General features: G+C 44.7%; 1 protein-coding gene across 1 annotated transcript; it reads left to right on the plus strand.

Annotated features, from left to right (window-relative positions):
* Window positions 1-9: 9 nt before the first annotated feature.
* LOC144107404 (uncharacterized) lies at window positions 10-14,202 on the plus strand. Its single transcript, XM_077640394.1, has 9 exons — window positions 10-121; window positions 2,598-2,714; window positions 4,826-4,945; window positions 6,213-6,412; window positions 7,568-7,695; window positions 8,349-8,433; window positions 10,888-11,031; window positions 12,237-12,341; window positions 14,059-14,202. The coding sequence occupies exons 1-9, from the start codon at window positions 10-12 to the stop codon at window positions 14,200-14,202; spliced, it is 1,155 nt and encodes a 384-aa protein (XP_077496520.1).
* Window positions 14,203-14,549: the final 347 nt, after the last annotated feature.

The following is a 14,549-nucleotide window of genomic DNA, read 5'->3' on the forward strand; positions in this document are numbered from 1 at the left end:
GAATAAGTGATGGAGTTTTCGCGCAGTGATGCCGCCACCGGAAGCAACTGCAAGCGAATTATGGTCGTTGGTATGGTCGCTACCCTTGTTTTCACATGTGTGGTCCTGGGTGTCATGTTCGGTGAGTACACGGAAGCCGCAGTCAAGTTTCGTTTATCAAATATTGAGCCGCCTGCCCATCTTGCTACGCATAGTTTGCTGCTACCCGTACCATCTTTTACTATACCATCGGTTTTAAGATTTTTTCGGTTCATACTAGGACAGGTGCTGCTTACAGTTAGCCTCTGTATGCAGCCAGGATTTGGCGATGAATTACACAATGTTTTGATCGTTATGAATTGATAGCTGATTTTACCAACTGTCGCTTCTTGCATCTAACATAATGAAGGCATCCACTCATTCACACAGGTTTGCTATGACTTCCGCAATTGCTTTATTTTAGATCTAGTTTATCGTTCAGGAGAAGCGTAATACGTATACATCAACGTAATATCTTTATCAACTAAATTTTTGCAGAAAAGTTGAGCCCCAGATCCAATCTTGAATATACTTGTGAAAGAAGGACTGATCACTTACCCTAAAACAAGATGAATACAAGTCAGCTGCGGAACCGAGCATTCCATATTCGACTTCACTGAATTTTTTCTGTGCGACAAGTTTGACACATCACCCCTCTCTCTCTCATTTAATTTTTGCACACTCCTTCGTTTCTTACTTCATTGCTCAGGGGAGGTATTCATCAAGAGTGAGACAAATACTCGCCTTTTTTTTTCCTCATTTCCAGCTCAGTTTTCATTTCATCGAGGACAATGAGACAGTTCGTATACAGGGGACTTGTGCGACCCTCAGATTTAAAAACAGAAAACCGGGGGCAAGCTTCATCTAATGTTCCCTCTTATCATTGTCTGGTTCCCAAAGGTACAGTGCTTAAATTTGTTCATAAAGTTCCCGGCCAGTATGCATATTCATTCCTCCTTTCTTGGAGGCTTATTAGAGTCGTGGAGCATAAGCTTCATGGGGATTTTTGTCTGGGCAAGTTTATTTATTTATTTACAATACCCTCAATCGCCGAAGCACTGCAGAGGGGTGTGGGGTTGAAATGGTATCACATGCAAAGAAAATGAATATGCGGAGACATCTGCTACAGCAGTGAACATTTGTGAGGCATCTAGGTCGAAGAGTAGCAAGTTGTATGTAGAAGACTTTAGGAAAAACAGTAATAATAAACAAACTGCAACAACAGTAGAGTGGACAATAACCAGCCATTAAAAGCTCGACATAATATTAAAAACAAATACCTAAGAATGAAAAAATGCAGATAACAAAACGGACCGCTCAAATTGGTTCTTTGTGCAACTGGCTCATTTTTTTCGACGACAGATTAACACAGCGCTATAGAACACAGAACACAAAAATACCTTAAAGATCACATTTGGTTGCTGTAGTTTTTCAGGCTTTTACAGTTGTCATGGCGGCTGTTGTTCTTCTGCCTCTTCCTGTATCATGCTCATGTGCATTTGGCGTTTTTTTTTAGAATATTGAACGCTCACTGATTTCTGTTTGTGTCTTGTTTTCTGTGGTTGGTTTTATTTGGCTAGTTTTCTTAGCACGCTTCATAACATAAGTGATTTTTCGCGTTGCAACGATTTCCAAGCGTTTTTTGAGGCATTCACTCTCACAAATCAGTGGCCGACGGTATCACGTGGTCCAATGTAATTAATATAAGACGTGCTTGTTATTTCGGTGCAGTAAATAGACAAAAGAAAAAAGCAGCGCCCGTCCTGCCTTGCGTGTCTTCTTCCTGTGTCCGTGTTCCATAGTGTTGTGGTATTCTGTCGAAGGAAAACATAAGCTGCATCTCCGCCGTCACACTAAGCAGTGTTTACACACAGTTTACTGAAGATTTTGCACCGAAATGATGAAAAATAACAGTGTTCATTTGGCAAGGAACTGTGTGCATAATTTTTGACTGAATATACAATAAGTGTTCATCGACGTCGGGAGCATGTGGTCGGGAGCTTATAGATTTGCCCGAGAGCAGAGTTGTGCATATTAACAGAAAAGTGTGCCCAGTGTTCGACAGAATATCATGAGGTGAAGTGAGCCGTGATGAGAAAAAAGAAAGGGTCGCCTAAGCGTAAAGATAATGTGAAATCGTCAAAAAACAAAGGCAGTATTCCATACCGGTTCATGACCGGTATTCGAACCTTACGAGCCAAGTATTACCTGCTCCGTCAATACGGAAAGGTATGCAAAGTGATATTGATTTCTCCGAGGCATTGTCGGAGGTGTGGGAGGCCTGCGCCTTCATTGCAGAATGTCTTTGTCATACCAATCGCTGATAGTCCTCACTGCCTAATGTTTCCAAATTTGGCTCTCCGAATCGTAAATTTGCATATATGCAGAACATCACGCCGTCTGCGGCTGCAAAACAGTATACTGAGAACTGTTGATGCTTCGCAGGCTGCAGCCAGTAGTTTACGCAAGAGACCATATACGGCTCTTTCACTGCCAATCTCTCGAAGATTCCCGCATGTCTTCCTCAGATTAGCAACCGTAATGTGAAACCTCCTGTGATAACTTTTACCACATTCCAGTTGGTGGCCGGAAAGAGGTGGTTACGGATAGCGGAGCAGACGCTACGATACCGCAGGCGGATTCTGGAAGACCTGATCCACCTACTGATGCGAAGGGCGAAGACACCGCGCTATACGGTGAGTGGATCGCGGAGCAGAACACAGAAACCTCCGTTGATGTGGACTACACCACATTGCCCCTGGTGAGCTTTCACTTCTGAAACAATTTCAGAAGTGTTACAATTGCCACCGGGCGCGACCATCGAACAAGCATCTTATTGTCATAGGCAAAGAACGGTCGTTTTTTTTAGGCATAATCCAGCCCCACTCTCAACGTTTCGCGTTTTGCAATGTCCCAGAGGCAACCCAATGTATGACTTCCTACCGATGCGGAAAGCGAACTTTCAGAGCCCCACATTTGCGTGATTTTTTGTATATGGACTTCCAAAAATACATATCATGATCTTCATCATAATTACGTAACAGAGATGCCATTGGTCACACCTCCTAAAAGCTCCGAAGGCACAACGTTGTTTTTTTATGCGATTGCATAAAGAGCTTGTCCGCTCGTTTGGCAGCGTCTGGTGTCACACTTGGGTCGATGCCAAGTGTTGCGACACGTGATCACACACGGTCGGTTATCATAAATAGGTGTATGACTAAGACTGATATGTAATGCGTGGCCACGACAACCATGTCAGGCCATGTGAAGTTCCATACCATGTGACGTGACCAAACTGATCATGGCGTCGTTAAACCGGAAACGACAACCGGAACTGACATTAGCAAACGGGAAGTGACGAGAGCATTGTTTAGGCATCCGCTTATGTTTGTGGTACCTCCATTCTACAGTAATCACAGTGAATGGGCACTGCAGTTATTAGGTATAGGAATAAATCAATGCGTAGACATTTCTAGTCTATCTCGTCAAAAATAGGTTCGAACGTGAGATGCATTGCAGGGGAGGCGGGCCATTTTTAAGAGTGCTCTCCCTCGAAGACAGCGGCTTCAGATCTTCAGATAGCGCGCGTTCCTCCGCTAGTTGAACGCTTTGAGCGGCATTGGTGTTCACCCGGGAGTCGTTCGGAAGCGTTCGTTCGAACACACACAACATGAGCCGGTGGCACAGATTGTGCACGCCTGTTCATTGTTCAGCCAATAGCTGGGAAGACTGCCTCCTCACCCACTCGTGGGCGCGGGCGTCACCCTGGTGCCGTGGCCATAAAACGAGGAATCTGCTCTTCACCGTTATTCCAGCCCGCGTGGCAACTTTTGATCACGGCACGCCGGTTTTCTTTGCGCTCAGAACAAAAGATTTGCTTAAATTGCTTCAGGTTCTGGTCGTATTCCCTCTCCGGTTCAGGTTCTTGTTCTACCTCCGGTTCTTCCGGGTGGCGTTTACCTGAGATTGGCGAGAACGGCAGCAAATAACAATTTGTGCCTAATGAATGTTACAGAAATAAACGAGTCCTGTCCCCTTTCAGTAATCCGTATTCTGTGCTATACTGGTTAGGTGCCAATACTGGCTATCGGTTTACATTGTCTCGTATCCACTCAGACACGTAAAAAACTCGGCGGACACTTAAGTTCCACCTTAAGGGTATGACGCGATAACATTAATGATTTCCTTCAGCGGCCCGGGGTCCTCTTTGCGTATCAATTCGCAGAGAAGGACACTGTTGGACAAGACACACAAGGCCTCCCTTTAACGATGTCGAGTGTACGTTCCTCAGAGGTCGAGGGGTAGCGTGCATCTCTCATGACCCAAGGGACACCGGTTCGAGCCACGGCTTGGCCATCTTTCTTTTTAGCGTAGTTGCTTTTCCTTCTCCAGAGGCGCTGCGTAACGTTGGTGTGACGACGTCGCTAGCCTGTATACCAATGAAGAATTCTGTAGCGAGGTCATCCCTACTGTACTGTGTGATCGTTGTGAAGCGTTTGAATTACCCGCGCTAGGTCACGTGGTTGCGACGCCACGACTGTCTCGACCAATCCCGATTTTCTAGACACGCCGACGCCGAGTTCGCTGAGCATTGAAAGGTCACCAGTTCACGTCATGCACCTATCCTATTCAGTTTTTTTGTTTTCATTTCTGCTGAAGGTTCTGACATTATTTAATCGAACGAAGAATCGCACTGCAGAGCAGAATCTGAAGACCAGCAACGTGTTTCGTTTATGTTCGGAAATCTCTGTCACTTGACAACATGCTGACGTCCTCGAGCAAGCTTCGCCTTCTGCCTTCTGTACAGCCGGCCTCACCTGCGTCACGTCGGAGCGAGCTTCAGCTGACACAGTCGACCCTGTCCTGCTGTACAAGCCGTGCGACAACATCGTGTACAGCGTGGGCACAAGCTGCACCACGACGGGAGGTGAGCTTTCGTTTTATTTTCTGTCGGCAAATGGGCCGTACAGGATTTACGAAATTCACACACCGTTTGGCGTTGGTCATAGCTGTGTGTGCGGCAACCAACGCTATCATACCTCCGGTCAGCAGCTGGACATGAACAGCAGGCCCAAATCACTTCCCAATTGATGACGTACACATTGGCCAGAAAACGGGTCAATAAGAGGAAGATGAATATTCAGGCCACGTTGCCATCTCATTCGAAATGAAGAATTTCAGTCAGTCAGTCAGTCGGTCGGTCGGTCGGTCGGTCGGTCGGTCGGCCAGCGATGGTCAACCAGCCAGCCAGCCAGTCAGCAATAATAATAATAATAATAATAATAATAATAATAATAATAATAATAATAATAATAATAATAATAATAATAATAATAATAATAATAATTGGTTTTGGGGGAAAGGAAATGGCGCAGTATCTCTCATATATCGTTGGACACCTAAACCACACCGTAAGGGAAGGGATAAAGGAAAGAGTGTAAGAGGGAAGGAAGAAAGAGGTGCCGTAGTGGAGGGCTCCGGAATAATTTCGACCACCTGGGGCATGTAATGTACTCTGGTAACGCACAGCACACGGGTGCCTTTTGCGTTCGGCGACTGAGATCCTCGAAGCAAATGGTGGCCACAGTGAGTGCGAAAATGCGAGTCCGCGCAATCGGCACGCGCTTACAGAGGAGCCGCCTCGCAATTCTTAAATCGAAATGTGCTTACATTCGTAACCCGCCGCGGTGGCTCAGTGGTTAGGGCGCTCGACTACTGATCCGGAGTTCCCGGGTTCGAACCCGACCGCGGCGGCTGCGTTTTTATGGAGGAAAAACGCTAAGGCGCCCGTGTGCTGTGCGATGTCAGTGCACGTTAAAGATCCCCAGGTGGTCGAAATTATTCCGGAGCCCTCCACTACGGCACCTCTTCTTCCTTTCTTCTTTCACTCCCTCCTTTATCCCTTTCCTTACGGCGCGGTTCAGGTGTCCAACGATATATGAGACAGATACTGCGCCATTTCCTTTCCCTAAAAAACCGGTTATTATTATTATTACATACATTCGTACCGGACCACTTTTTTGCCATAATAGGAAAAGCGGTCATTAAAAGCCTATGCGCCAGGGCAATTCGCCTTATGTTCGCTGCGGCACTCGTCTTGCTCCTTGTTTGCGGTCATCGCGTGCATTTAGACACCGACTGATGACACGTATTTTGAAGGTCGCTCACAATCTCGTTTCCCCCCTCGTGAGTAGACGAGAAAGGCCTCAGTGTGGTTGCCAAGCTGGAAAACAAAGGGAAGTTCATCGGCTTCGACTACGACGGCTCCGTGGACGTGAACTGCTACGCCAACCTGGGCAGCTTGAAAGGCTGGGAGGACAACGGCTACGCTGCCCTCGGAGTTGTGCTCGCTAACGACTTCGCCGACGTGGCTCAGGTGACCGCGAAGGTGAAAGTAAGTGAACTTAATAATAATAATAATAATAATTGGTTTTTTGGGGAAAGGAAATGGCGCAGTATCTGTCTCATATATCGTTGGACACCTGAACCGCGCCGTAAGGGAAGGGACAAGGGAGGGAGTGAAAGAAGAAAGGAAGAAAGAGGTGCCGTAGTGGAGGGCTCCGGAATAATTTAGACCACCTGGGGATCTTTAACGTGCACTGACATCGCACAGCACACGGGCGCCTTAGCGTTTTTCCTCCATAAAAACGCAGCCGCCGCGGTCGGGTTCGAACCCGGGAACTCCGGATCAGTAGTCGAGCGCCCTAACCAGTGAGCCACCGCGGCGGGTTGAACTTAAAATCCCAGATTAAGAAGGCTAGGAGAGGTCCCTTTTCGATCCGCCTCTTAATTTTTTGCCCTTTATGTACCGGTTATTTAGTGAACACTTCAGAAAGTTCATAAATGTGGGGAGCTTGAAATGCAAAGTGTCAGCTGTGGTTGACGTCAGTTACTAGCGCATATATCAGGTTCTCTCAGATCATGTATAGCATGTTACCAATATCCCTCAAGAGAAAAGTATACAACAGCTGTATCATGCCGGCACTCACCTACGGGGCATAAACGTGGAGGCTAACGAAAATGGCTCAGCTTAAGTTAAGGACAACGCAGTTAGCCATGAAATAAAACTGATAGATGTAACGTTAAGAGACCAAAAGCGGGCTGAGTGGGTGAGGGAACAAACGCGTGTTAATGACATCCTAGTCGAAAATAAAGAGGAAGAAATGGACTTGGGCAGTGCATGTAATGTGGAGGCAAGACAAGCGCTGGTTCTTAAGGGTAAAGGAGTGGATTCCAAGAGAAGGCAAGCGTAGCAGGGCGCGGCAGAAGGGTAGGTGGGCGGATGAGATTAAGAAGTTTGCATGCATAGGGTGGGTGCAGCTGTCAACGGACAGGGTTAATTGGAGAGACATGGGAGAGGCATTTGCTCTGCAGTGGATGTAGTCAGGTTGAGGATGATGATGATGATGATGACTATAAGAAGATTTTCTTTCTATTTCGAAGTCCCTATACTCAGAACTTTTGAACGTGTTCACTGAAACGCCTGCTATAAATGACTGCATGGGGGTGTTTCTTTGAACGACTACTGTTTTTTTTTTATTTCCTGAAGCACGCCTTCGACGCTATCAAAGGAACAAGCCGCGCGCACATCCCAAAGATCGTCGGCATCAAAATAAACCCCGCGGCCGCCGACATAACGAAGGAAAATTCCGCGAAACTCGCCGACCTTCTCGATAAGTGAGCGTTACTTATTTTCATGCAAATTGAAATAGTCGAGTTCAATGTCAGATCAAACGCCTGCTGGAAAAGCTTTCAGCTCATCGCAAAGCTGAATTCACGTACACGAACTAGCGTCGAGGTGGACTCCGAGACACCGCTTTCTTCCCTCCAAGAACCGCATGCCGCGTAGTACAGTCGGCAATAAAAGTTGAGCCAATTTCTCTGTTAATAGACACTGGCTCGATACGAAATTTTTGAAGGTAAAAGTTTGATGGAAACCGTGAGGTAATATGTAGCTGTAGCATGGCATGACCGGAAAGAAATTGGCAACTATGCGCCAATGGCGCTTTTCAGGCATCATGGAGAATTTTGTTTCCGACAACTGTATACGCCTTATTGCAAACATTACTGTCTGAATATATTTGCGCATCTCTAGTTCGCTATCAGAATTCTATCAAATAATTCAAAAGATTGTTCCTGTTGCCACTGGGCACTGTAAATAGATGCGACTAATTATTATTTTCCACCATTTTTTCTGAAATTGATCACAGTATATCGGCTTTTTTGCTAAGTTTTAGCATGCAGGAATGCTGTATCGTAGAGTCCTTGCAGCATGCGCAGCGTGTCAGATATATATGTGCTTCAATTTTTGTCCCTTCTTTTCTCCATAGCGTCTCACTCGTAATTTTTGAATCGCACATTGGAATCAAAGGTGCGCCATGCAAGATTGCAGTAACCGACGTCTTGATAAGCAAAGTGAGTACTTATTCTTACGGGAAGTCACAAAACTAGGAAAATAAAAATACAGGGCTAGAAGACTAAAAACTAATAAAGGCGAGATAATAATGAAATCAAGCGCTGGATTCTAGGTTAACTCTAAAAATTTAGCCTGCCGTTTCTACCATTGTTAAATTTCTTTTCGTCTACTTCGTTTGCTGCTCCGATCTCTCTTTAGCTGGTGCGTTAATGTTTCCATCAGTATCTTAAGCAGAAGGCAATCAAACACTGTTATATTTTTACGCTTTATGCCAGAGACTGTAGCTTTATCGCCTGACCTTCGTGCTCGACATATGGAAGTTGTGGCTTCTGTGCTCGCTGGCAGCGGATTCCACCTTTCTTCTACTCGGTCGAGCTTCGACACTGTGCCTTTTACAATTAAAAGAGGTAATATCGAAGGTTACACTGAAGTTTTGTTTGCTCTCAGACACAGATGTATCCTCTAATATATTGACGTAGCGGGGGAAGCGGTGACTGGGTGCTTTGAGCATCCTCCGTGTAATAATAATAATAATAATAATAATAATAATAATAATAATAATAATAATAATAATAATAATAATAATAATAATAATAATAATAATAATAATAATAATAATAATAATAATAATAATAATAATAGGTTTTTGGGGGGAAAGGAAATGGCGCAGTATCTGTCTCATACATCGTTGGACACCTGAACCGCGCCGTAAGGAAAGGGTAAAGGAGGGAGTGAAAGAAGAAAGGAAGAGAGAGGTGCCGTAGTGGAGGGCTCCGGAATAATTTCGACCACCTGTGGATCTTTAACGTGCACTGACATCGCACAGCACACGGGCGCCTTGGCGTTTTTCCTCCATAAAAACGCAGCCGCCGCGGTCGGGTTCGAACCCGGGAACTCCGGATCAGTAGTCGAGCGCCCTAACCACTGAGCCACCGCGGCGGGGCACCTCCATGTATGAAGAAGCAGTGTTCATTCTCTAGTGCTGCGGGGCACTCGCCGATTTTGTGTTTGGTCCCAGCTTTTCCCTAGCCTGGTGCTCGGTTTCTGTGGTGTGACATTTTTGGTAAAACGCGTATATTATCCAACCTCGTCCAGACAAAACACAGGTTAGCCATGGTGCCCTTAGACCAAGCTGCCCATGAGCCATTACTGACCCATTATGAGCATTATATTTGTATTCTTTCGCTGCTGGTGTTTCTAGCTTTTCTAGTTTTATTTTTTCTAGGAATTTGCCGTTTCCTTTAGTCATATGCGCAAGAAAATCTGGATAGGGTCGTCTTATAGACGTTCCCTTAAATTCGGCGGAAGTGTGCCTGAAAGGACGCTATGTTGTTATTCAGGCAAATAATTGCAAAAAAAAAAAATCCCTTGAATTTCAAGGAACGTCACCTGGTTCCTAGGAGACTTTCTTACTCGGTAGTTAGAGCAGTTCCTTTTCCCCTTTTCCCGCACTCCCTTTTAAAGACCCTTTTAAAGACCCTGTAGACCAATGACGAATTGTGTAGTGACGTCACCACTGTTGTACTTTTTGATCGTTGTGATGTGTTTGAATTACCCGCGCTGTGCGATGTATTTGTGACGTCACATCGTCCCCGCACCCCTAGGATTGTCGCCGTACGTACGCCCTAACGCTATCGCGTTACAAACCGTGTGCGGCGATCGTGTTCGTGCCCCCAACGGCTACACGCGTTTCGGCATGGTAATCGCGCTTGGAATTCCACAAAAGCTTTACCACATTACCAGACTTACTACTGCTAGGCGCTTTTTTCCTCCAGTCTTTCACTTCACGCCGTCAGTATTCGGTTCCCTCTCAGTGAGCCCTCTCTCGGTTTCCTGCACCCGCATCATATTTGATCAGTTGCCTAATTGCACGACGCGCCGCCAGGTGCACACGTTTACAGCTACAGAGCTTTTTAAAGCTTGCAACAACACTACTGATTATCTAACTAGTTTGCATCTTGTCCCTACTAGTTTAATGATATATCCAGCACATTATAGGGCATTCTGTTGAAAATGAAATGTCGTTGCAATTGTCCTTGAAGTCCTGCACTGCCCGACCCCACTCTAGACATCGCTCTTCTGTTTACGGTCATTAATCACCGCTTCATGGTGCCTCCTATGAAGACATCACAGCAAATAAGAAATTGTATACTCTTCTTTAACAATGCTGGATTTGTTTACCTTTAATACTTTTATTAATACTGTCTCTGCTGTCTTCGTCCATGCTTGCTTTCACTTTAGCGCAATCTAAAATAGAACGTACACTTGGTTAACGCTGAATGCTTAAAAGGGCAACCCCCGTTGCTGACAAAGTTATCTAATAACTTCGCGAAAACTTTCTCAAATTTTATTGGGGGCTCTATACTGCTTCAGCTGGTATCAAGAAAGACAAACTAGTGTACTTTTCCAGTGTTTCTAAAACACGACTGATAATTCTACAAAACATGTTGCAGAACAACGTGATTAAATTGATGGAAGACATTGACAAGCCAGTCGCAATATCGTCGACAGCAGGACTGCTTTTAATCACTCCCAACGAGCAGAATACTCAACGCGGGAGCAGGTGTAAGGGTTCCAGGGTGGTCCCTCGTACGAGTGTAAGTACCACGGGCGTGTATTATGATTCTGATGCTTTTGCGTATTCATGTGTCTCGAATATGGATATATCATTAGTCGCTGCAGTTACACACTCTAGAGTGTTCATGAATGCGATTGACAGCGGTCTCAGAACATGAATAGCAGCCTACCAATATCCCCCTAGATGAAAGTACATAGCAGTTGTATATTGAAAATTGTAGGCTGAAGAAAAATGTTGACAAACGTTAGGGGCAACGTAGTGAGTTATGGAATGGGCATGTTAGGGGTTACCTTTAAGGCCCGTTAAGGGAGCACTGTGGGTAAGGAAAGATACCCGAGTTAGCGATATCCGAGCTGAAATCGAGAAGAATAAACGGTCATGGCCACGGATGGGTTAGCGTTGCGGAATGAGAACTGAGTGGTTAATTCGGACAGTAGACAACTAAATTGCAAGAGAAAGGAAACAGAGTAGGGGAAGACAGAAGATCAGGTGTGATGATGAGGGTATAGAACGTACGGGCTTGGGGAAGGGGGTGGTGCAGCTGGCGCGTAGCAGAAGTGATTGGAGTTCAGTGAGACATACCTTTGCTTCCAGTGGATGCATCCGGGCTCATCGGTATGGTTGTTATAAAGATAAGTGAAATGAGTGAGTCCAAACACGCATGTTTTCTACAAATATGGAAGTTCTAAGCAAAGCTGCTTTTTTTCTTTCAACAAAATTTTTTGTATAATTTCTCAAGCAACAGAAATTGGTGGAGAAACATAATGTGTTTCAAGCAACGGTTCAAGCAGGACAGACATGCGTGCTACAATGTTGCATATATCTCATAATGATTGATACTACTTTTACTCACTCGAAAAGGGCAGGATGGATAAATCGACCAGAGAGATAGTGGTCGAACTACCAAGTACCCTTCGTATGATCCACTGGCATGCATCACGATATAAATCAATGACTCATGCACCCTGTGTAGGCTTAACAATTTTTCTTTAGCTCGTCACACCAAGTTTCGGGTTCGTAGCCTCTCTCAGTGAGCGGCATGGAAGTAGACTTCTAAAGTGCTGAATTTGCGCGGGAAATTTATGAATTCTGGGAGTAAAATAGCATAAATAAATATAAGCCGGATGTTACGCAGAGTTTTTAGAGGAAACTTTTTGTTGCTCGAGATTAACGTTTTTCCCATGCCATATGAGCGCGAATCCGGTTGTGCTTCACTTCTGACAGGACAGGTGCGGCCTGTTCAAAGGAGCAAGCCGGGACGGACACAGCGTGATTTCTAGCCTCGGAGTTGTCATTGAATATCTCGTTACGGACTCGGCCAACTCACTGGCAAGTGTTTCGTGCCTTGATTGTTTTCGGCTTCGTACAACCCTTCTAAAATAGTCTATAGACTTCTTATAGACTCTATTGCCTTCCTAGAGATATTTATTTTGTCTATGCATAGTCCATAGACTGTCTATAGACAAACGTCTACTAAAAGTGTATGGCCATTAATCTATAGATTGTCTATAGGCTGTCTATATGATTCGTACTGCCTATAAAGTGTTCTCTAGGGTTTGTCTATAGACAGTTAAAAACTTTTTAGTCAGAAGTCTATGGACAGTCTATAGACTGTATAAAGAAATTTTGGCAAGGGAACGTTCCTTTTTGTGGTTTCTTGGCCGAGAAGTAGAACAATTTCTTGACAAATGCATGCAGAGAGCCCTCAACTCACTTTATTCAGCGAAAGTTGGTATTTTGCAGCAGTGCTGGTTACAAACTTGCAGGTTCTCCCTGGCAGAGTCAAGCAGGATAGAATCTACAAAAGATGTCTTCTAAAAACAATTTCTGTAGAGGTCTAGGATAAGACTAGGAATCAAATAAAACGTATATATCTACTTAGAAATGCCATTTCGGTGGGTTGTGATCATAGGACAAAGTCACAACCATGGCACAAAGGAAGGCAAAAAAATCGCATACATTTTTGCAAATATTCCCGCGTCTCGCGTCCGCCTAGGTCGCTCATTGGCTCTGGCGTCCTGGTGCTGAGCACAAGGTCGCGGGATCGAATCCCACTCGTGGCAGTCTCACTTTGTATAGGAGAATGAAGGGAAAAAACGTGCCTATTTCGTTCTATGTCAGTGCACGCTAAATATCCCAAGGTGCTAGAAATTTACCCGGAGCTTCTATTATATTTAACCTATGGGCATTACGGTTCTCGAAACAGTATTGCTGTTTAGTAGGATTGGACGACAGCGATAAATAGCTGAGATTTTTTATGCAAAATTCAGTGGTAAAGAGTGTGAAATTTTCATGCTATATAATATTCATTAACCGCATATTCAGTTGCGCAAGTACTCCGCTAAGCATTCGTTTATTTATTTGTTCGTTCGTTTATTTAGCGAGCCAACTTTCGTAGACGCCTTCGCCTTGTTTTTGGCGCATTATGGCCCAAGGTGCCGCCGCGCCAGTAAAACTGCTACATCGCAACAAATCCAAAAACGAGAGATGTTTATACCGCATTTCTTTGCTCGCACTGACGCTGGCCTGTATTTTCGGGACAAATTCCTCAGTTGAGCTTTTTTTCCAGTAATAATATGCTGGGTGTCCTCCTTCCTTCTCCGACTTTCATTTCATACCCGGCAGTTCTGGACAAAGGCATTTTTGAGCGGGAAACCCTTTATGAATATGAACGAATTTTTTTTTTTCACATAATATAACAATTCAATATAACAATCAATATATCCGCAGATTACCCAACGGCAGTCTTGCTTTTTTTTCTATTAACGTTTTTGCTATCGTCAAATGTGTTCCCCATTGGCCTTCTATGGCAGTCTTAACTGTTCGATGCGATCGATGGAAACACCTTAAAAGGTAGATTTTGCTACATATGGGAATAATGGATCATTACCTTCAATGTTTCTATAACAATGTCCTACAACTTTCCAACTTTCAAAATTTTTGCCAGAGAAAGCTGGACTTGTATATCTAGCCTTAGATTCTCATAACCGGACAAAAATCCTTCCGTGCTCGTAGACGTGGTGAGTAATAAGCAATAACACCGCAGCTGCCCGACAGCTCCGTCAAGAAGCGTACAAAGTACGGTGTGGCCATGTTCAACCTGGAGCACTACTTCCTGGACCAGCACCCCAATTGCCCACCGCTCAACCTGAATGCGTTCAAGTTGCCCAGACCAGCATCGACGTGGTAATGGCGGATGGAGTGCTACTCGGCAGAAAAAAAACTAAGCGTACCGCTAAAACCTGCAGCTACAAATATTTCCGAACAGTTTGACTAACAAGTTTATGTGCATGCAACGTTTGAGCAATCAACAATCTGCAATATTGCATTGTATAGAGTGCGACTCGCCGTAATTCACTCCCGTAAGAGAACCTTTGTGACATAGTGAATGCTACTAGTGTCTTTTAGGTGGCGCACAGGAACTAGATAGGGCATCTACAGTGAACTGTGTATACAGTCGAACCCGACTATCGAGTCATTGGCTATATCGAACACACCGATTATCCCCTTAAGAATCACGTCTGAAAGAAAGTATAG

Source organism: Amblyomma americanum, chromosome 10, assembly GCF_052857255.1.
Source record: "Amblyomma americanum isolate KBUSLIRL-KWMA chromosome 10, ASM5285725v1, whole genome shotgun sequence".
NCBI lineage: Eukaryota > Metazoa > Arthropoda > Arachnida > Ixodida > Ixodidae > Amblyomma > Amblyomma americanum.